This window comes from Oryctolagus cuniculus, chromosome 11 (genome assembly GCF_051225735.1).
Source record: "Oryctolagus cuniculus isolate XC-2025 breed Fujian yellow rabbit chromosome 11, ASM5122573v1, whole genome shotgun sequence".
Lineage (NCBI taxonomy): Eukaryota > Metazoa > Chordata > Mammalia > Lagomorpha > Leporidae > Oryctolagus > Oryctolagus cuniculus.
In genome coordinates, this window is record NC_142877.1 from 84,699,076 (window position 1) to 84,720,242 (window position 21,167).

A 21,167-nucleotide genomic window follows, 5' to 3' on the forward strand; every position below is an offset into this window, starting at 1 on the left:
AGGTTCAGCCCTGCATTAATATTTTCAGGAGATGTGGCCATACTTATGTAAGACAGAATCTCTACACTTAGAAGGGTTATATCGCATTTGGAGAAAAAAGTTTATCAATCACACAGAGCAAGACAGCGTGAATAGACATTTAACTCATAGTTTAAGTTACGAGATAAAGAGCGGAGAATATGAAGGGGGAGAGAAACGTATTAGAAATCAGATTTTAAAATATAAAAAGATGCTTAGTAATTTATTTTCTAGATTAGTGTTCTACCAATCTGAGTATTTAAATTATCCATGGTAATTGTTAATATATGAAATATAATTTTTAAAAAAGTTATTATAAACAGTGAATTGAATTTTTCAATAAAGTTTGTGATACACACTCTACATAATCAAGAACCAAGTGATGTTTTCTGAAACCAAGTTAATTAAGAATTTGCATATAATAAATTTGCATGCTTTAAGTGTACAAAGCCATGATGTTAATACGTGTTCAGAGTTGTGTAAACTGGTTTTAGAACTTTTCCATCACTCCTTAGAATATCCCTCAGGCCCATTTGCAGAGAGGGCATTTTCATGTGCTTACTGACATCCAATAAGCATCAGTTATGAAATAGCTATTCAAATCGTTCACCCATTTATAATGGGATCATCTGCTTATTGACTTATGAGGGTTCTTTACATATTTTGAATTCAAGTCCTCTAGATATACAGTTTGAAAATATTTTCTCCTAGTTGTCCTTGTATTTTCATTTTTAGTATTATTTTTTGAAATACAAAAGATTTTGCTTGAGGGAGTCCAATTTGTGAATAAGTTTGCAGATTGTCTTTTTGTGATATATATCTTAGAAATAGTTGCCTAATCCAAGGCCTCAAAGATTTTCTTCTACTTTTTCATCTAAAATACATATAATTTTGCTCTTACATTTAGGTTCATAAGTCATTTTGAATTAAGTTTTGTGAATGATATGTGGTAAGGCTTCATATCAAGCTGTATCTGAATATTCAATTACCCTAGTAACTTGTGGAAAAGACTATCCTTTCCACATTCAATCATATTTGTTAAAAATCAATTCACAAACATCTAAAGGTCTATTATTAGACTATTGTTTCTTGTCATTGTGTTTGTTGTTTTTTATCTTGTTGTCTCTCCGTAAGTTAACCTGGATGCTGCACTTTTAGAGCAAGTTCTGAAATGAGGATTTTCCTTGAATGGATGCAGTATTTGCTTTAGCCATTTACTGCCTGAGGAGCACTCATGCTGCTTCCACTGCTCTACTATGAATAATACAGCTTGGAAACTTTGTGAACAAGCTGTACATAATGCCATTGTTTTTTTAAAAAGATTTATTTATTTAACTTTTGATTTGAAAGGCAGAGTTAAAGAGAGAGAGAGAGGCAGAGAGAGAGAGAGACAGAGAGACAGAAAGAGAGAGAGATAGAGAATCTTCTGGTTTATTCCCCAAATGACTGCAATGGCTAGAGCTGAGCCAGACCGAAGCCAGGAGCCAAGAGCCTCTTCAAGGTCTCCCATGTGGGTGTAGAGGCCCAAGGACTTGGGCCATCTTCTACTGCTTTCCCAGGCCATAGCAGAGAGCTGGATCAGAAGTGGAGCAACAGGGAATCCCAAAAGGGATGCCAGCACTGCAGGCAGTGGCTTACCATAGCACTGGCCCCTATTGATCTTTTTTTTAAAGATATATTTACTTATTTGAAAGGCAGAGTATCAGAGAGAGGCAGAAAGGGGCAGAAGGAGAGAGGGAGAGATATCTTCAATTTTCTGGTACACTCCTCAAAGGGCCCCAAAGGCTTGGGTTGGATCAGGCCAAATCAGGGGCCTGAAACTTTGTCCAGGTCTGCCAAACAGGTGGTAGGAGCCCAAGAAATGGAGCCATCTTCTGTTGCTTTCCCAGGTGCATTAGCAGAGGGCTCAATCAGAAGTGGAGCAGCCAGGACTTGAACCAGCCCTCCAATATGGCATGATGGCATTGCAATCATTTGGTTTAACATGCTGTGCCACAACACTGGCCCTTGTCAATCTCTTTCAAGACTATAAATTCTTGTAGACATGGAAACCTTTTTAGAAAGCGAGTAATACAGATTTACATTTCCTTGTATATTCTTAATTTTATCATTTATTGAGAAGAGAGAAAGAGTGATTGATACCACAAATGCCCACTATAGCCAGAGCTCAGCCAAGTCAGAGCCAGGAGCTGGGAATCAATATGGGTCTCCCACGGAGATGGCAGGGACTCAATCACCTGATTCATCAGCTGCTGCCTCCACAGTCTGCATTAGCAGGAAGCTGGAATCAAGAACAGTGCCAGGACTGGAACCCACACAAGCTAATATGGGAGGGAAGCACCCAATTGGTCTCTTAACCAATGCACCAAACGCCTGCCTCAGATGTCCCTTTTCAATACATGACTTTGTAAATGTGAGGAGGATGAATCAAAAGGAAAATACTAGAAGAAAAGACATTATTTTTCAGCCCTGTTAAAAACATTTACTGACATGGAGAATCCCAGCAGGAACATCTAACTAGACAGGACTACATCAGAAAATGAATTAATAAAGATATTTGCTTAGTTTTTAATAGAAATTGACATGTTTAGTTTAATAAATTGGTTTAAGCATTCTTTTTAATTATATACATGGATTGTACTCCCGAAAGCTGACTTCTATTTGATAATGCAGGACTGCATCACTGGGTCTAGGTCTGTTGGTAAAAGCAACGAGAAAATGTGGATACTTTTTAGCACATTCACTTGTGAACTAAACAGAAAAAAGTAATGAAGATTTGAGAGTTAAGTGTCTGAGGAAAAGACCTGAGGCATTTAATCATGCTTTTTCTGTGTAGATAGTTGGGGTCAGCTTAGCACTTGTGGCAGGGTTCATGGAGATAGAAGAAGAGGAAAGTCAAGTCCTGACAAGATGGAGTGGCCTGGTTTAATCCTCCTCACTTCACTCCCTAGGAGTTAAGATTTCTAAGGACTGCACCTTTGTGGGAATCATCCCAGGATGACAACTCTACCATGGGGTGATTAAGTTGACTGAGGATCACTACTTTCCTAAGTATCTCTCCGAAATCAATGTTCTCTCTGAAGTAAGACAGTATTGTCCAAAAATAAAAATGACTTCCACTAGCAACCTCTCAAATTAAATGACTGCCACATAGTCAAAAACATGCACATGAGATGACAAGACAAAGAGTCAACAGTAACAGACCAACACAGAAGAAGCAGGTTAAAGGTCCTTCAGACACTGAAGTTTATCTGAAAGACTTAACAGTTATTATGTTTTTAATGTTCACAATGAGGAAATAGAAAATGTAAAAACAGAATCATTGGAAACTAAGGAATTTAAAAATTATGCAATCACAACCAAGAACCAAACAAGTGGGTTCAAGAGCAAAAGTATAAAAAATAAAATTACAAATAAATCATAGAGAAGGGATAGAAGATGCCAAAGAAAGGGTAAGAGCAACAGATGATAAAATGAGAAGTAAATAGAACATAGAATTCCAAAATGAGTGGAGCAACCAATATGACAGACACGATATTTAAAGAAATGTATGAAATTTTTCCAAAGTAATAAAATCATAACATCAATAAACTCTATGAATACCAAGTAAGGAAAATGAAAAGAAATATGTTTGAAACACATCATTGTAAAATTTTTAAAAAATAAATTTTTAAAATAGTCAAAGAAAAACAAAAACGAAAGGACAATTTATTTTTGAAGAAGCAACAATTTCCTTGATAGCAATGATAAATGTCAGAATAAAATTAAATGATCAATGCCAAAAGAAAATAACTGCTAACCTAACATTCTCTCCCCACTGCAAATATTCTTCCAGAATAATGTAGAAATAAAACATTTTCTGAAAATTTTAAGCTTACATATTAATCATCTGTAGATATACACTGAAGGAAATATTGCTATTATCTTTGAGATACAAGAAAAATATTCCCAGATGGAAGATTTGAGATTCAGAAAGAATTACCAGTAACAAAAGCAGTGAATATGCAACTAAATCTAAGGGAAGTCTACTTAAATAAAGCTACAGGAATAGCTTATTTCACATCACACATAATAGATATAAGACAGGAAACAACATATTAACAGTGCAATTTGTTGATTATTACATTGCAAGTCGTAGTTTAATTCTCCTAAGAATAGCAGAAGTGCAAAGTTTCTAAAGTTCTAGAGGATAAAGTTTAATAATAAGAAACTATGCAGGCTGGTGCCGTGGCTCAATAGGCTAATCCTCTGCCTGCGGCGCCAGCACACCGGGTTCTAGTTCCGGTCAGGGTGCCGGATTCTGTCCCGGTTGTTCCTCTTCCAGGCCAGCTCTCTGCTGTGGCCAGGGAGTGCAGTGGAGGATGGCCCAGGCCCTTGGGCCCTGCACCCGCATGGGAGACCAGGAGAAGCACCTGGCTCCTGGCTTCGGATCAACAGGTGCACCGGCCGCGGTGGCCATTGGAGGACGAACCAACGGCAAAGGAAGACCTTTCTCTCTGTCTCTCTCTCTCCTCTCTCACTGTGCACTCTGCCTGCCAAAAAAAAAAAAAAAAAAAAAAAAAAAAAAAAAAAAGAAAAGAAAGAAACTATGCAATCACTTCAAAGGGAACTATTAAAGGTTAATACAAAGAATACAGGATAGAAAGTATTTTGCAAATTAAGATTAAGCATGAATATACATGTAATGCCAAAAATATGAAGACACCAAATAATTAAGAGAAAGACTGTTGGATTACATAAGAAAATAAAATGAAGAGGGGCCAGCACTGCGGCATATCAGGTAAAGCTGCTGCCTGTAGCACCAGCATCTCATATGAGCACCAGTTCGAGTCCTGGCTGCTCCACTTTGGATCCAGCTCAGTGCTAATGTGCCCGAGAAAACACTAGAAGATGGTCTCCTGCATGCAAGTGGGAGACCCAGATGAAACTGCGGGCTCCTGGCCCAACTCTGGCCATTGTGGCCATTTGAGGAGTGAATGAGTGGATGGAAGATCTCTCTCTTTCTCTACCTCCTCTTCTCTGTGACTGACTTTCAAATAAACTTATTTTTTAAAAATAAAAATTTTAAAAAATCAAGAAACTACTTGCTATTTTTGGGAAACATATGTATGTTTGTGTATATATATATATGGGTGTCTGTATATATATATACATATATATACATATATACACATATAAAACACAAACATATTGAAACACAGAAGTACAACAAACATATCTACACACAACAAACTTACCGAAAATAGAAGTACAAAATGCTACCTTATATAAATATTAATGAAAAGGAAATTTGCTGTACTACTAATAATAGTAATAATAAGATAGGACAAAGTAGTATTTAAAGGAAAAATACATCTCCAGAATAAATGTGGACACTTGAGGATGATAGAAGGCTCAATTGGCTATAAAGTTATAATAATGATAAAATTCAATGAAACTAACAGCAACCTCAAAAATATGTCAGAATGCTTGACTCACTGTCTGCTGCCTCCCAGGTTGCACATCATCAGGAAACTAGACTCAAGACTGAAGCTGGACTCAACGCTAGGCACTCTGTGGGATGTGGTCACTCCAATCAGTGTCCTATCCTCTGGGCCAGACACCCATCCCCAAACTTATAATCAAACCAACACAGAAATTAAACATGAAAATTAAATTATAGCTTTAGAAAACAAATCAAATTTATTTAAGGCTAACAAAATGTTATTTAAGAAGTAGCAAATTTTCTATAAAAATGCTAATCAATAACTTTCTTCTACCTCAAGCAACATCAGTTGCTATGGACTCTACTGCAATAATAGAATGGGTCAGATTATTTTAACATTTTTATGTGTTTGTTTATTTCTTTAAGTGGAAGAGAGAGCTAGGACTAGAGAGAGCACTCCTATCTACTATCTTACACCTCAGTATCTCCAACAGCATGAACAGGGCTAGGCCAAATCTAGGAGCAGGGAACTTGATTCAGTTCTCCCATACAGGGACTCAATTATGTGAACCATCACTTGTTGCCTCCCAGGATCTGCATTAACAGAAAACTAGAACCAGAAGTGGATCCAAGGCTTGAACCCAGGTACTCTGTGCTATGCAGGTATCTTAACACATGTCTTAACCAATAGGCCAAACTCTCACCCCAACTAACAATTTTTAAAATGATATTTTAAAAGTATTATTCAATAATGTTTCCCAACTATATGAGATAAAATACCTCCTTTATCTTACAAATATCTCTTAGTCAAGGCAAACTTTCAAATTAATTAGCACTACTTTTAAAATTTCAACAGATTAATCAGTAGTCAGCAAAATATAAATGCAGTTTATAAACTCTCACAAGATATATAAAAAAGATGTTAAATCACAATATTGTGTATATCTTAGTTGAAGTAAGGTAGCTTTTAAAAAAAAGCTGATATAATAAGAATCATAGAAACAAATTATCCAGGAAAATGAGTCCACTGTAGAACAATGTAGTGTTAAATTCCAATCACATCCATTCTGGAAAAATTTCCTCTCACTCACATTAAGATTAACATGGTCAGGGCTGGTGTTTGGTGCCGTGGGTTAGGCTGCTGCCTGCTATGCTGGCATCCCACAAGGAGGCTCTGGTTCAAGTCCCAGCTGTTGTGCCTCTGCCCCAGCTTCCTGCTCATCACCTGAGAGGGCAGCTGAGGATGGCTCACATGCTGGAACCCTGCCACCCGCGGGAGAGACCAAGATGGATCTCCTGGCTCCTGGCTCCTGGCTGCTGCGCTCATTGGAAAGTGAACCAGTGCTTGCTCCCTCCCTGTGGCACTCCACCTTCCACAATATACCTTAGGAATAACTGAATCTTTATACCTGCTTTTGAAGGCAACCCGAGGCCTCCTGATCACCACCTAGGAAGAAACAGTGGCCAGGAGCCAAGAGCAACGAGATTTGTTTTCACCTACTTCAATTTCCAGGGTCAAGAATCTCAGGTTTTTTATGAAGCAAAAGGTGATCTTAAAAATTTATTTGAGGGAAGACTCATCGTAATTCAGGGCCCAAGGGAGAAATTCCCCATTATTCAGCATCTTGCTCAATAAATTGTCATCTCTGAGGGAAATTAAGAGATCCTTATTTTAAAAAAAATCATTAGAGTCACAAAAAGGACTTTGTAATATGAAAGGTAATTTAAAATTTCAGAGAGTCATTTAGCCTAGCAATTAAGATTCTAGTTAGGATGCACAAGTCCTGTGTCAGAGTTCCTGTGTTCAATTCCTGACTCTGGCTCCTGGAAAGCAGTGGTGATGGCTCAAGTAATTGGATATCTGCCATTCGCACTGGGTTCCTATCTCCTGACTTTAGTCTGGCCTAGTTCCAGCTACTGCAGGCATTCAAAGTGCACACCAGTAGATGGGAACTCTTACTCTCACTTCATGTCTCTCAAGTAAACAAATAAGTGAATGAGCTTTTTAAAAATCCAACTCCTGCAGCCAGTATAATGGTGCAGTGGGTTAAGCTGCTGTTTGTGAAAACAGCATCCTAGATTGGAGTCCTAGTTTGAGTCCTGTCTGCTTTGCTTCCAATACAGCTCCCTGCTAATGTGCCTGGGAAAGCAGTAGAAGATGGTCCAGGTGTTTGAGCTCCTGCCACCTACGTGGGAGAACTGGATAGGGTTTCTGGCTCCTGGCTCCAGCCCTGGCTGTAACAGCCATATGTAGAGTGAACCACCAGATGGAAGATCTCTTTCTCTCTTTGCCTCTCCCTCTCTCTTTGTTACTCCACCTTTCGAATAAATAAATAAATAATTTTTGAAAAGTATTTTTAAAATTACTTTAAAATAGAAAAAAAACACAACAGATTAGAACAAAGTAGAATTCCCTCTTTTGTATATGTAAGGAAACAGAAACCTCAGAAATTTGATAGTTTTCCAGTGTCAGGGTTTTCGCAAAGCCGATACTAAAATCTCAATATTCATACTATCTTTCCTATAAAAGGGATCTAACAAACTATGAAGTATGCTCAGTATATAAAAAGTCAAATTTATGGTCTCATACATATCAATATTTTGGGCCCTTGAATAATTGTATTCAGTAAATACTCATTCTAATAATCATTTCACATTCCATTAATTATAATTTTGTTTGCCTTATTAAACTTCAGAGTAGTCACAAGAGATGCTTTCAATGACCCCTGTCTCATAAAGAAGCTTCCTAGAGAAGTTTAATATTTCTTTTAAACTAGGCGAAAAAAAAAAATGAGATGAGGGACATGGCTAAGAGTAAAACAAAAGTATAGCATTGGTGAAATCTTACCACTTACCAATTGTGTAATATTGAACAAGTTACTTAGCTTCTCTATGTCTAGTTTCATCATCTATAAAATGGGAATAATAATAATGGTAAGAGCTATTTTGGAATATTTTAAATATTAATTGAGATGATACCTCTAATAAGTTGAATTAATGAGCTGGATTCAGTAATCAAAATTACATCTCCTTGGATTTCCTAAACTGAAAAAAAATCATTCCAAACAAAATTTCACACAGATTTCTTAGCTTTTCTGCTATGCTTTGATACAAATTCTCTGCCCTTTTGTTTTGTAAGTGAAAAGTCTAGTGTACACTAATAGTTTCATGTTTTTAGCTCAATAGAGAATTATGAAACACACAACAACCCAAGCTCCTAATTACCTCAAACTCCTCCCAGTACCTCACACACAGACTCAGTCCAGTCTTGCCTCCAGCTTTGAAGTCTGCATGGAGGACTAGAGCATGGTGTTCGTTCTGGATTTTGGCTTCACCCACAGCAATGGCTCCTGACCACTCCAGAGTGAGGACTGGAGAAGAGGAAGTGGGGGAGCAGGCCACAGTGACACATGGCTGATTCACAGTGATTCCCATGCTCTGAACCACAAGCATATAGTCAATAATCCTTTTTCTCCTGGGGTGCATGTGTGGCTTTCTCAAAGAGCCTCTCTTCAGGTTCTTTTCCAGTTTACTTGATTTGCTCTCATTCTCTTCTCTGGGGTCAATCTTCCCATTTGTGGCTCATGATTCACGACCTGGGAACTTGAATTTCTGACAGTTTACCCACTTTATAGGTTTAAGATAACCTCGAGTGTGTTTTCCTTTCCATTTGCTCTTCAAAAATCACCAACTTTTGCTTAGACATTGAAGGACTCAAAGCTTGCCTGCCATGAGACTAAGTAATCTTCTACAATGCTGGGAGCAGCTGCAGCCACCAATGCTGTTAGACTTCAGTCTCAATACCATTCCTCCCTGGAGCAAATACATCAAGCTCTCTGATGTTCTCTCTAAATCCTTCTTACTTGGTTAAGTTGAATGAGAATCAGCCCATCCCTTAAATATGGAGTGATAGAGCATGTACAGAAAACCAACATCCCTCCCAAACAATTCTGATTCCTTCCCAGCTCTTACATCATAATCATTGTAGAGTTTAAACCTGGAGTTTGAGCCAATAATGGACTTATAATTGGACTATGATTTAGCATTGCCTGCAAATAAAGTCTTATACCTTATTGATTTATCTTCACCTCAGACACATACAGACACACAGAAAAAGGTACCTACTTTAATAACCACATGTTTTAACAAAGTATTGTTGGACACTGGACATAGTGGGAGTGCTCATAATTGTTACATAATTAATCTCATCTTTGATATTTAATGTTTAATTTAGGAATGAGGAGTTGTCCACAGGTAGAATAATTAGAGGAAGAAGTAAAAATAATTTAAAACCAAAATAGTGTTGTGTCATGAAAGTTAAGAAGGAAATCACTTTTTGAGAAATGAGTAGTCATAGTATCAAACATCAATTTGTTATTTATGACAGCAAATGTGTTCAATTTTAGTTAGAGGGAAAACCAGGCTACAGTCTAAAAGGTGAAGATGGGGCTGTGCTGTGGTTAACCCTCTTCTTGTGGTGCCAGCATCCCAAGTGGGCACCAGTTCGAGTCCTGGCTGCTCCTCTTCCAAACCAGCTCTCTGCTTATGGTCTGGGAAAACAGTGGGAGACAGCCCAGGTGCTTGGGTCCCTCTACCCGTGTGGGAGATTTGGAAGAAGCTCCTGGCTCCTGGCTTTTGGATCTGCCCAACTCTAACCATTTTGGCCATTTGGGAAGTGAACCAGTGGACAGAAGACCTTTCTCTCTGTCTCTCCCTCTTACTATCTCTAACCCTACCTCTCAAATAAATAAATAAAATCTTTAAAAAATAAATAAAAGGTGAAGAAATTGAGACAATGAGAACAGACACATTGGGAAATACACATACAGGAAAAGGTTAGTTTGCAAACCTAAAGGAAACACAATGTTGAAATACTTTTGTTGTTATTGTTTTCATCATTTTAATTTTAAGAAGCAGTTAAAATGTTATTACAGAGGCTGTAGAGAGAAAGAATAATGGAAAACACTCAGGATGGAGGAAAAAATCAATCAAAAAAGGAAGTGTAAAGGAAAGATCAAAGAATTAGAGGAGAGTATTTAAAAGAAAGGGCAATGCTAAAGTCTGAGTATGTAAATAAAGACAGTTCTTGATACAGATGGATATGTAGCAGGTGGAGGTCTGTAGAAAAACAACACTGAAGAACATCATCCCTAGCCTAGAAAAAGAACGATTATGGGGAATGGAGAACATGGGAAATTAAACACAAATAATCCGTAATACTGCTTTACACAGAGAATTCAAGGGCTATGAACAATGAAACAGTGTCACTAGATTTGCAAAATATGTTTATTGGTGGCATAGAAGAGTGTATTTTTCAGGGAACATAATGATAAAAGCATGAATGTATGGTTTGAGATAGAAAAGAGACAATGAGAAATAAAGCTTGCAAGAGAATCTCATGTCTTTTGGCAAGGGGGAAAACAAGGAGAAGAAAGAAAAACACATTAAGAATATGGGGCTGGCGCTGTTTGGTAGCAGGTAAAGCTACAGCCTGCAGTGTCAGCATCTGATACGGGCACCGGTTTGAGTCCTGGGTGCTCCACATCTGATCCAGCTCTCTGCTATGGCCTGGGAAAGCAGTGGAGGATGGCCCATGTCCTTGGGGCAATGCACCCACGTGGGTGATCCAGAAGAAGCTCCTGGCTTCAGATTGGCCCAGCTCCAGCCATTGTGACCATATACGGAGTGAACCAGCGGATGAAAGACCTCTCTTTCTCTCTCTCTCTCTGACTCTAACTCTCTCTGTAACTCTGCCTTTCAGATAAATAAATACATCTTAAAAAAAAAAAAAAAAGAAGAAAGAAAGAAAAAAGGCAAAGTGCCTGCTTCACAGTTCTGCTGAGCTGAGGTTGCCAAGCATTAAGAATATAGGATGGCTACAACAAGAGGTAACAAAAGATGCAGTATCTTTCTGTTTGGCAGAGCAAAGGATAAATGGCATTAGGTTTCACTGAAAATGAAGTAGTTCAGTCTAGATGTTATAATCTCAGTATAACAAGAGGGTATAGAGGATTATAATCAAGGAACATTTGAGACTGGCCAGGACAATTTAGGAAAACCCACTTGGAAGGCTGCAGCTGCAATTTAAAAAATAAATAAATGATTAATTAATTTGCAGGGGAAACGGGGAGAGGGAGAAGATGAAGGAGAGGTAGGGTCACACACTCACATCCACACCCACACACCCACACCCAATCAGAGTTCTCATCTACTTGTTCATTCCTAGAAGCCTGCAACAGCTAAAAGTCTGGGCAGGAGCCAAAGCCTGGAGGAAGGTACTCAATCCAGTTTTCCCACCTGGGTGGCAGAAACACAAGCCATCACTGCTGCCTCCCAGGGATTGCATTAGTGAGAAGCACAGATAGGCTTAAGCCCAGGTTCTCCAATGTGGGTCACTGGCATCTTACCAGTATTGTAACTTTTAGGCAAAATGCCAGCCCCAGGAATATTTTCTAAAAGAAAGGTAAATCAGGGGGCTGGCACTATGGCTTAGTAAATTAACCTTCTGCCTGCAGCGCCAGCATTCCATATGGGTGCCAGTTCATGTCCTGGCTGCTCCTCTTCCAATCCAGCTCTCTGCTTATGGCCTGGGAAAGCAGTGGAAGATGGCCCAAGTACTTGGGCCTCTGCACTGTGTGGGAGACTCGGGAGAAGCTCCTGGCTTCAATTAGGCTCAACTCTGGCCATTGCCACCATCTGTGGAACGAACCAGTGGATGGAAGACCTTTCTGTTTTTCCCTCCCTCTGTCTGTAACTCTACCTCTCAAATAAACCGGTAAAATCTTTTTAAAAACAAGGTAAATCAAAGAGTCTCCAAGATTTGATGAAGATTCAGAACAGTAAGTATTTTTGATGTTCTCAATTTGTGCTAGTGCTTATTATTACCTAGTAATATTGTGTGCCACTAAGGTTGGCTAAAGATCATGATGGTGATATAGTAATTACAGCAATCATAGTACATGCTCAATAAAATGTTAAATGTAGCTATCTTTGAGGTACTGAATTGATCATTTGACATGTTCCAAATCATTTATTTCTCATAGCAATCCTATGAAGTAAGATTATTTGAACTACATGCTTTGACCAAGGTTATTGAACTACTAAGTAGCAAGCCAAAATGATATATGTAGGTAGTCCATCTCCAGAATAAACATTCATTCAGGACAGAATCTATAACACTGTAATTGTCATCTACCACGTTTGTGCTATGAAATGTAAGAGGATAAATGTATTCCTTTTCCTCACTAGTGGCCTCCCTTAATTTCTCATCAAGGCATATACCAGCACATCTCAATTTATGAAAAATGCATAACCTTTTATTATAATGAGGGTTTATGAAATATATGCACACTTCTTCTTTAAACCATTCATAAGAATAGAGAGTATCTCCTCTTTTCAGTTAGTAAGAATTTCAGAGAATTTAACTGATTTACCAACAATTTGGTAGCTAGCAAAACAACTGTGATTTAAATTCATACCTTCCAACTCAAGTCCAAAGCCTTGGTCATATTAGCAGATGCTAACCACTCCTTGTTTTAAATATTCTTTATATTTCTCTTGCATCTCCCAATCTCATGGTTCACATTCCTATTTCAAGTTCCCATAGTTCACTAGAACATTCCTACAGGGTTTCCTCTAATACAAATGGCTCTTTTAGTTATATTTGTGATGGATCAGTTGTACCAGTGTTCTAGTGATTCATTTCTCTTTGTATCTGTATACTTTGATTTGTAATTTTGTACAGCTTTCCCTGGGTTTGGCCAAAGGACATTATCAAAAAGGATTCAAGGGACTGGCATCATGGCGCAGCGCATAATCCGCCACCAACAATTTTAGCGTCCCGTATGAGCACTGGTTCAAGTCCTGCCTGGCCCAGCCCTGATTGTTGTGTTCATTTAGGGAATGAACCAGAGGATGTAAGATCTCTCTGCTTCTGTCTGTATGTCTCTTTCTCTCTAACCCTGCCTTTCAAATAAATGTATCAATCTTTTAAAAAAGATTCAAGTAGAAGTTTAAAAAGCATTTGCTTATTTCTGCTTTGCTCTTATTCCTGCCATGACCATGAGACTAGCCAGGCCTAGAGTATTGCAGTGTCTAACATGATAGGGAGCACCATGGCCCTAGCTGGCCCAGCCAAGGTGAGCATGGAACCAGACTACACCCACTTGCCCTACAGTTAAATGAGTCAAACTACAGCTAACCAGTTAGCATAAGTTGGCCCAACCAAGATCAGCCAATCCAAATTCAGCTCTGTTGAATCTGACAAATTGAAGGTTTTTGTTGTTTGTTACCTAGCTTTTTAAAGTAACAGATATTGAGGTATGATTGTCGTAATATCAATCCAAAGTCAAAATGACAATTTCCATTCATGATTTTCCCACATACAAACTTTCTCTTAACTTTCTTTGCATGTATGCATAGCCCTCATTTTATGGTCACTTTATAGAACTTCATTCTCTAGCAACTTCAATCAACATAGCTTGCTGGTTATTATCCTTAATTTCTATTAAGTCTTAAAAGTAAAAATCGGGCTGCTGCTAGCTCATCTGTCTCCTTTGAGTAAATCAGAGACTCCAAGCCAGCCTGCAAAGCAGAGTACAGGCTGAATTTCAGTCTCCCACATGTCCTTGAGCCAGGTCCCAGCTGCCTAACTTTGCCTCAAGCCCCACTTGGACTACTTTTAATTAACAATATTCTGTCATAGCAATTTCTGTAAAAAACTTTCAGTAGTTAACCATGTTTCAATTCCATACCTCACATAGATTTAGTATCTCTTATTTTTTTTCAGTTTTGTATTTATTTGCGTTCATTTATGTATTTTTCCCAAGCAACTCTTTAACCTCTCTGAGAGCCACACTATATTCATTTTCTCCTCATCCTCTTAACAGATGTAAGGAAGCATTTGATAAGACACAGTAGGTCCTCAGTACATGCTAAATAAGATGATGAACATATGTAAAACTTTTAGAGATCACCTACAATGACTTTTTACAATATAAAATGCACCCCCCTTTACATCTCTTCTAAATCTTAACAAATGTGTTAATAACTGAGATGTATTTTCCTTGTTCCCAAAACACGTCTAATATTTTCTAGTCAAATATGTAGTAAATTATTCGACTTTTTCAAATGCTTATTCACATACATACATAGAAATAGTATCTTTTGGGGCCCAGTGCTGTGGCTTGCTTGGTTAATCCTCCACCTGCGGTGCCAGCATCCCATATGAGCATCGGGTTCTAGTCCCGGTTGCTCCTCTTCCAGTCCAGCTCTCTGCTGTGACCCGGGAAGGCAGTGGAGGATGGCCCAAGTGCTTGGGCCCCTGCACCCACATGGGAGACCAGGAAGAAGCACCTGGCTCCTGGCTTCGGATCGGCACAGTGCCAGCTGCGGCGGCCATTTAGAGGGTGAACCAACGGAAGGAAGACCTTTCTTTCTGTCTCTGTCTGTCTGTAACTCTACCTGTCAAATAAACAAATAAATAGTATCTTTTGGCATTCTAGATAAAAATTACATTTAGTGCTTTATAAATTCATTAGTGGTTATTTGCATATTTTTCTTTAATCATCACAAAGTACCCTGCAAGGTATTGTTGTAATTACCGTTAGTAGTGTGGAAACCTGAAGTCCTGACTCCAGCTGGTGATGTGTTAGGGTCACCATACAAACCAGATCTTTCTATTTCGAGTTTACTGTTTTTTTCTACATCAAAGTGGAAATGTATTTACTTATGGTTTCATTTTAAAAGTCCACACTCAGGGCTCAGTACTCTAGTGGTCCAGAATATTAGGGGTGATGAAACTGTGCAGTTTCTTGTTTAGGTTGAGAAACAGCACATAAACAGATCATTTAATTACAAAAGTTAAGTGCTAAGAAGCAAGAATACAGAGAAAATGTACTTGAAGTCAGAAAAGGCTTTCTGGACCAGACAAAGCCTTGCTAGGATGTGAAATTAGCCAAAGACACTGGGAAACAATGTTATAGGCAGAGAGATAAACATGCATGAAGAATAGACTGGAATAGCATCAAACTTGTTAGGTTACTACAAACTAAACAATATTATTCAAATATATAACATGATACATTGACACAAAAGGGAAACGCTAGGAGATAGAACAGAGAAGGTTAGGGCCAGCTGCTGAAGAAACAGAAAACAACAGAGATTTGATATTTAAGAAGCAGAAACAGTATAGTCCACTAATGACTGAATTAGGAGCCCAAAGGAACAAGTGTTACCTAAAAGAATGCTCAGGTGTCTGAGTTAGGAATTACAGCACAATGGGGTGGTGAGTGGCAGGCAGATGATGATGACTGAGTATGAGATATACTGAATTAGGGGTTTGGCGGGACTTTAAAGTGAATTGTGATTTATGAAGGTGGATAACTGCATGTGTGGCTTACAGGGGACCTGTGTTGTGGCTCAGTGAACCAAGCTGCAGCCTGGCACACCAGCATCACATATAGGAGTGCAGGTTCAAGTCCTTGTTGCTCCACTTCTGATCCAGCTCCCTGCCAATGTGCCTGGGAAAGCAGCTGAAGATCGCCCAAGTATTTGGGGCCCTGCCACCCATATGGTGACCAGGATGGAGTTTCTGGCTCCTGGCTTTAGCCTGGCCCAGACCTGGCTGTTGAGGCCATTTGGGAAGTAAACCAGGAGATGGAATATCTTCTTTCTCTCTCATTCATTCTGCCTTTCAAATAAATAAATGAATCTTATTTTAAAATATATAGTTTAGAAACATCAGATCTGGAGATGTGGAATAATATGGAATTATTAGCCCTATTTAAACACAGATACTCCTATACACATAATGCAAAAATTAAACATCATGGCTACAGAATAATTCACATGGTTGGGATTCTGCAAAGGACTGCTGAATTTCTTCGTAAAGAGCTAACAGGATAGAAAATGATTAAAAAGCAACTCTCAGAATCCACACCTATAAACCTAGTATGGACAATTTGAAACATCTATGCCACAAAGTTTGTTGCTGCTTTCAGTTGCATCCTATATTTGCTAAAATAAGTTTTATTTTTATGTTACAGTATTAGTTTTCAATTTTATATGCTTTATTTTGCCTTAAAATTCACACTTATGGTAGTCATTTTCTTTTGCAGCTGTGAAATATGACACCACCAAACAATGTAGGTACTTTGCTTACAAAATATTAAAAGATTCAAATATGCCAATTAATAATGAATACTCCCTTATTAATTACAGCAAACATATACTTCTAAAGTTATAGATGTATTAAATGCTCACCTTAAAAGAAATTATAAAATCTTTACTGTCTTTAAGAACTTGTGAGTAACCAGGTATACTCAGATAATGCAAAATACTAAATACAAATCAATCCTGAGAAGATGTGCCCAATTAATTGTAAAAGAGATTTGCACTATTGCTATCTAAGTGTATATACTCATAGTCCCTAAAGAACCAAAGCCTATAACTGAAAATTGATATTATATCTGTACATCTGTAGCAAACTTGACTGGTGTCAAAACCAGATTGGTACTAACACGAGACTATTTTTAAACTTTATTTATTCACTGCACCAGGCATATTCACACAATTCTCACCATAAATATGCATGTATAATTATAGGGTGCTGTCTGTACTCCTTCTGAAGGATTCTTCCATAATATTCATTAAATACACATAGAAAATCAGGACACATCTGAACTCCAAATCACAACTGGTCCCACAGAATTTGGGTAAGAGGTTGTATAGTACTATAATTAACAATCCAAACAGAATTTTACAAGGTATTATCTAAATATTCAACATAATTGAATGGCTGTAATTAAAATATTTTCATCCTTTGCTTTTTTTTTTTTTTTTTTTTTTTTGATAGGCAGAGTTAGACAGTGAGATAGAGACAGAGAGAAAGGTCTTCCTTTTTCCGTTGGTTTACCCCCTAAGTGGCCGCTATGGTCAGCACTGCGCTGATCTAAAGCCAGGAGCCAAGTGCGTCCTCCAAGTCTCCCAGGCGGGCGCAGGGCCCAAGCACTTGGGCCATCCTCCACTGCCTTCCCGGGCCACAGCAGAGAGCTGGACTGGAAAAGGAGCAACTGGAACAGGACCTGGCAGGCCGGCGCCGCAGGCGGAGGATTAGCCTAGTGAGCCATGGCGCCGGCCCATCCTTTGCTTTTAAGAAAATATTTACCTTTATAACAGTTATATATAAAATTTCATGTTTTTCTCCTTTTTTCCACAAAGTATCTTGTTTCAGTACTTTTACAAAATATTTATAAAATGATTCCCTGTTTTTTCTTTTTATAGGAAAAATTTTTTAAAAACTTAATTATTCTAATTAGAAGGTAGCTTCTGGCTCCTGGCTTCTGATTGGCCCAGCTCTGGCTGATTTGGGCCATTTGGGGAGTGAACCAGCAGATGGAAGACCTGTCTGTCTCTCCCTCTCTCTGTAGCTCTACCTCTCAAATAAATAAAGTCTTAAAAATCAACTAGTTTATTTGAAGTGATTATTAGAAATCTCATTCATATTCTATATTTTTTCTGTTATATAAAAGAAGCAGAGTTATGTTATCCTTCAACAGGTTAACTGCATCTCCTCACTAACTTTGGCATACAAAAAGATGGTAATCCTTAAAATTTTCACTTTTCCAATGAAATATGAAGATTAACAGAAATCTATTTTTAAAAAACTAATATGAGGTTAACTTTGTGAATATAAATTGAACATTTTCCTATTTACAATTTCATTTCTAAAATATTTCAGAAATAAAGACTGATTAATATATTTTTTGAGGGGAAAGGTAACACATTGGTAATACTAACAATTTTAAAGCAGGTAATGGGAATTTTTTAAAGAGGTAAAATAATAAGTAGACAGTATACTTCCAGAGTATTATTTCCAAAAACACAGAACTAAAAATGGAAAATATGTACTTCCAAAAGTTATAATTAAGGTTTAAAATAAGAAAGATGCAACTAACTATACACACATTCTCATGATTTTAAAGGTTAATCAACAAGTGGATTTCTACCCCTATCAAGAAAAAAAATAAAAGTTTCAAGAAAAGCACCACATAGGAACTCATGCCTCTCCCCTCTCCCTAATCAATAGACCATGAGTTTTTGGGAGGCAAGGTTTCATGGGAAACAACTATTCTTATATTTTTCTTACCAAAGCATGCATAGCATATATGAGTACATTAAGTGGAAAGGGCAAATACAAGAATGTCTCATCGCATCTTCAGCTAGAATAGGGAGGGAACATACCTGTGGCAGGGCTGAATTGAGCTGTCTCTGGAGCGAATCTCTGTCGTAGATGACATCCTGAAGTCTTTGCTGGGCGAGTGAGAGGCTTTCTTGGGTCTCCCGCAGGGTGTCCAGAAGACGGTCCCGTTCATCCAGCATGTTCACCATCAGCTGCTCAAAATGAGAGTCCGAGTCCGAGCCACTGCTTTGGGACCCCCTTTGGCTCATTGGGGTGTCCTCGTTAATCGTGGGCATCACTTCACACATCATTGCTTAAAGAAAGCGAAGGGAGAGATTTGTAAAGGAGCGAGTTCCAGCACAGCCACCTAGCCACCACCATGTTAAACTCCTTGCCCCACCTCCAGCCAAGTTAAATGTTTTGACCTCTAGAAAATAGATATGTCTAGTTCCTCCAGCCTACCTGCGTCCTCTTCTCAACACAATCCACATGTCTCCCACCTACAAAACACAAATTGGTTTCACTTGTTTCTCGGGTGTTTTTCATAATTTGTCCCCGACTGACTCAATTTATGTAAGCTTGTTATTTCAATTATTACCTAATCACATTTCTTCACCTGCAAGTTTACAGATCTCTTACAGCTAATACCTACATGTTATCTTTATTTGCCTTTATAATGTTAAGAGCAAACACAGTCTATGATACTTCATGGGCTACAAGTAAATAATTTTGAAAGACTAGATAATTTAATGAATTAATATGCATGATTTCATTTAGAAACTATAACTGAGTATTTCATATAGTAATCAGTTTTTAATTTCTTATTTTATCAATAGATTTTTTTATAGTAACAGGTTCAAAGCTTTTTGGTATTTTACTGCCTTTATATGCCCTCTTCCTGGATTCCTACAGTCATCTACCACAGAGTTGAGATGTGATACTGACTGAATTAGATGTAAAGTTTCTGAAATAGTCTGAAGTACATAACTATAAGGTTACTATACTTCTAATTACACTTAATATTCCTTTGTCTCCTATTAGATACCCTGTCTAGTTTTTAGCCAAAAAGTACAAACTAACACTTTGAAATATTCCACAGAACAGACACCATAAATTACATTAGCTAATGTAGTAACTTCACATCTCAGCTGCTAGTCACAAATTCTCAGTCATTAAATAAACGAACCATTCAGGGTATTTTAAATCATATATTAATTTGATTTTAAAATGGATAAAAGTTTGAGATGCAGCTTTGTCTTATTATGTGGCCTAACATTGCTATTGAAAAAGCAGAAGTTATCTCATCTTCATTTTCTATCATGTTTTAAAAGATATCAAACTCATTTCCATTTTACTTGTTGTACTATGGCCAGGAGCTATTAATCAGAGGGCTTGGTTTTGCAGGAGGCTGATATGGAGAAAGGCTGGTTTGGCTGTTGATCCTGGGGCCTTCTTTGGTTTTATAATGCAAGGTTGATTTGCTTTTCTGCCTACATATTCATGTCCTTGGGGAAAATATTTCTGGTGATATTTTCAAATGAAATGTCAAGATTTAACAGCTCAGTAGTTAATTATTTCTTATCTGATTCTTTATACAAATTGGGTTATTAAGTAGAGAAATTTGATTATTGTGAATGATTTGGTCAAGGTCATCGGAAAATTCAGAAATTTTTTTGAAAAGCCATAAGTAAGAGCAAAGAATATTGTGACTGCCTACCCATCTATAAAAATTAAGAGGTTAGTGAATGTTAAAGCAATTCAAAACACAGAACTTTTTGTACATCCTCAAACACTAGGCTACCTAAAGGCAGGACCTTTGAGAGTTCAATTTCATAGTTACAGAGCATTTACAGAGTAGACATACAAAGTGTATTTGCACACACACAAACACTCACATATACTACTACTGTTAGCCTCTAATGGGAGAAAACATAGATTTTTTTTCAAACTTTTCTCCACTTGATTCCCATTCAAAGACTAGCACAAAGATGGGAAAATGCATTCCTTTTAATTGCTACAATTTTCTTTTTAGTAGTTGAAAAGGAATCGGGAAACAAATCAACAACAAAAAGTTCCAACACATTTGATTATTTAAAACTATTAGTTTGTGTACCACACACTGAACAGCTGTGTCATTCTGAGAAATTATTGCCAGGAACCAATGTGTTTCTTTTTGATATTTCAGGTTAAAATAAAGAACTGGGAGAGGAAATAACAATATTGTTATTTGTACCAAAATATTCACAAGGTTTAAATTTTAGAGTTATATAAATATTCTTAAATCTGTATTTTAAATCACATTATTCTTAAAAGAATAGCATTAGTCCCTCTCTACTCTGAATTATTAGAATAACTTTAAATGATTAGAACAACTATGCTGATTATCCCAAGTACAGTTTTCACCTGAATGTAATATACTAATTCTATATAACCACTTGTTGTCATCTAGGGACATTAGGAATTCAGAAAACATGGCTCTCAGATCAGTATCAAAGGCAGTTTTTAATACAGACAGTCAAAAGACACTATGATGACGAACAGCTG

The 21,167-nt window shown here is 37.6% G+C and overlaps 1 protein-coding gene across 13 annotated transcripts in view; it reads right to left on the minus strand.

Moving 5' to 3' along the window:
- Nucleotides 1-19,150, minus strand: part of PPFIA2 (PPFI scaffold protein A2) — a 548,204-nt gene extending 529,054 nt beyond the window's left edge. For 8 of the 13 annotated variants that reach the window (XM_089307513.1, XM_089307507.1, XM_089307510.1 and 5 more), the window contains exons 1-2: nt 19,086-19,149; nt 18,686-18,936 (exon numbers count right to left, since the gene is read on the minus strand). In XM_089307513.1, coding sequence (XP_089163639.1) covers nt 18,686-18,934 — 249 coding nt within the window. In that variant the 5' untranslated portion in view covers nt 18,935-18,936; nt 19,086-19,149. Of the gene's footprint in view, nt 1-18,685; nt 18,937-19,085 lie in introns of all 13 variants that reach the window. The other 5 variants (XM_089307514.1, XM_089307512.1, XM_089307509.1 and 2 more) reach the window with 1 other exon arrangement.
- Between the last annotated feature and the right edge of the window lie 2,017 nt (nt 19,151-21,167).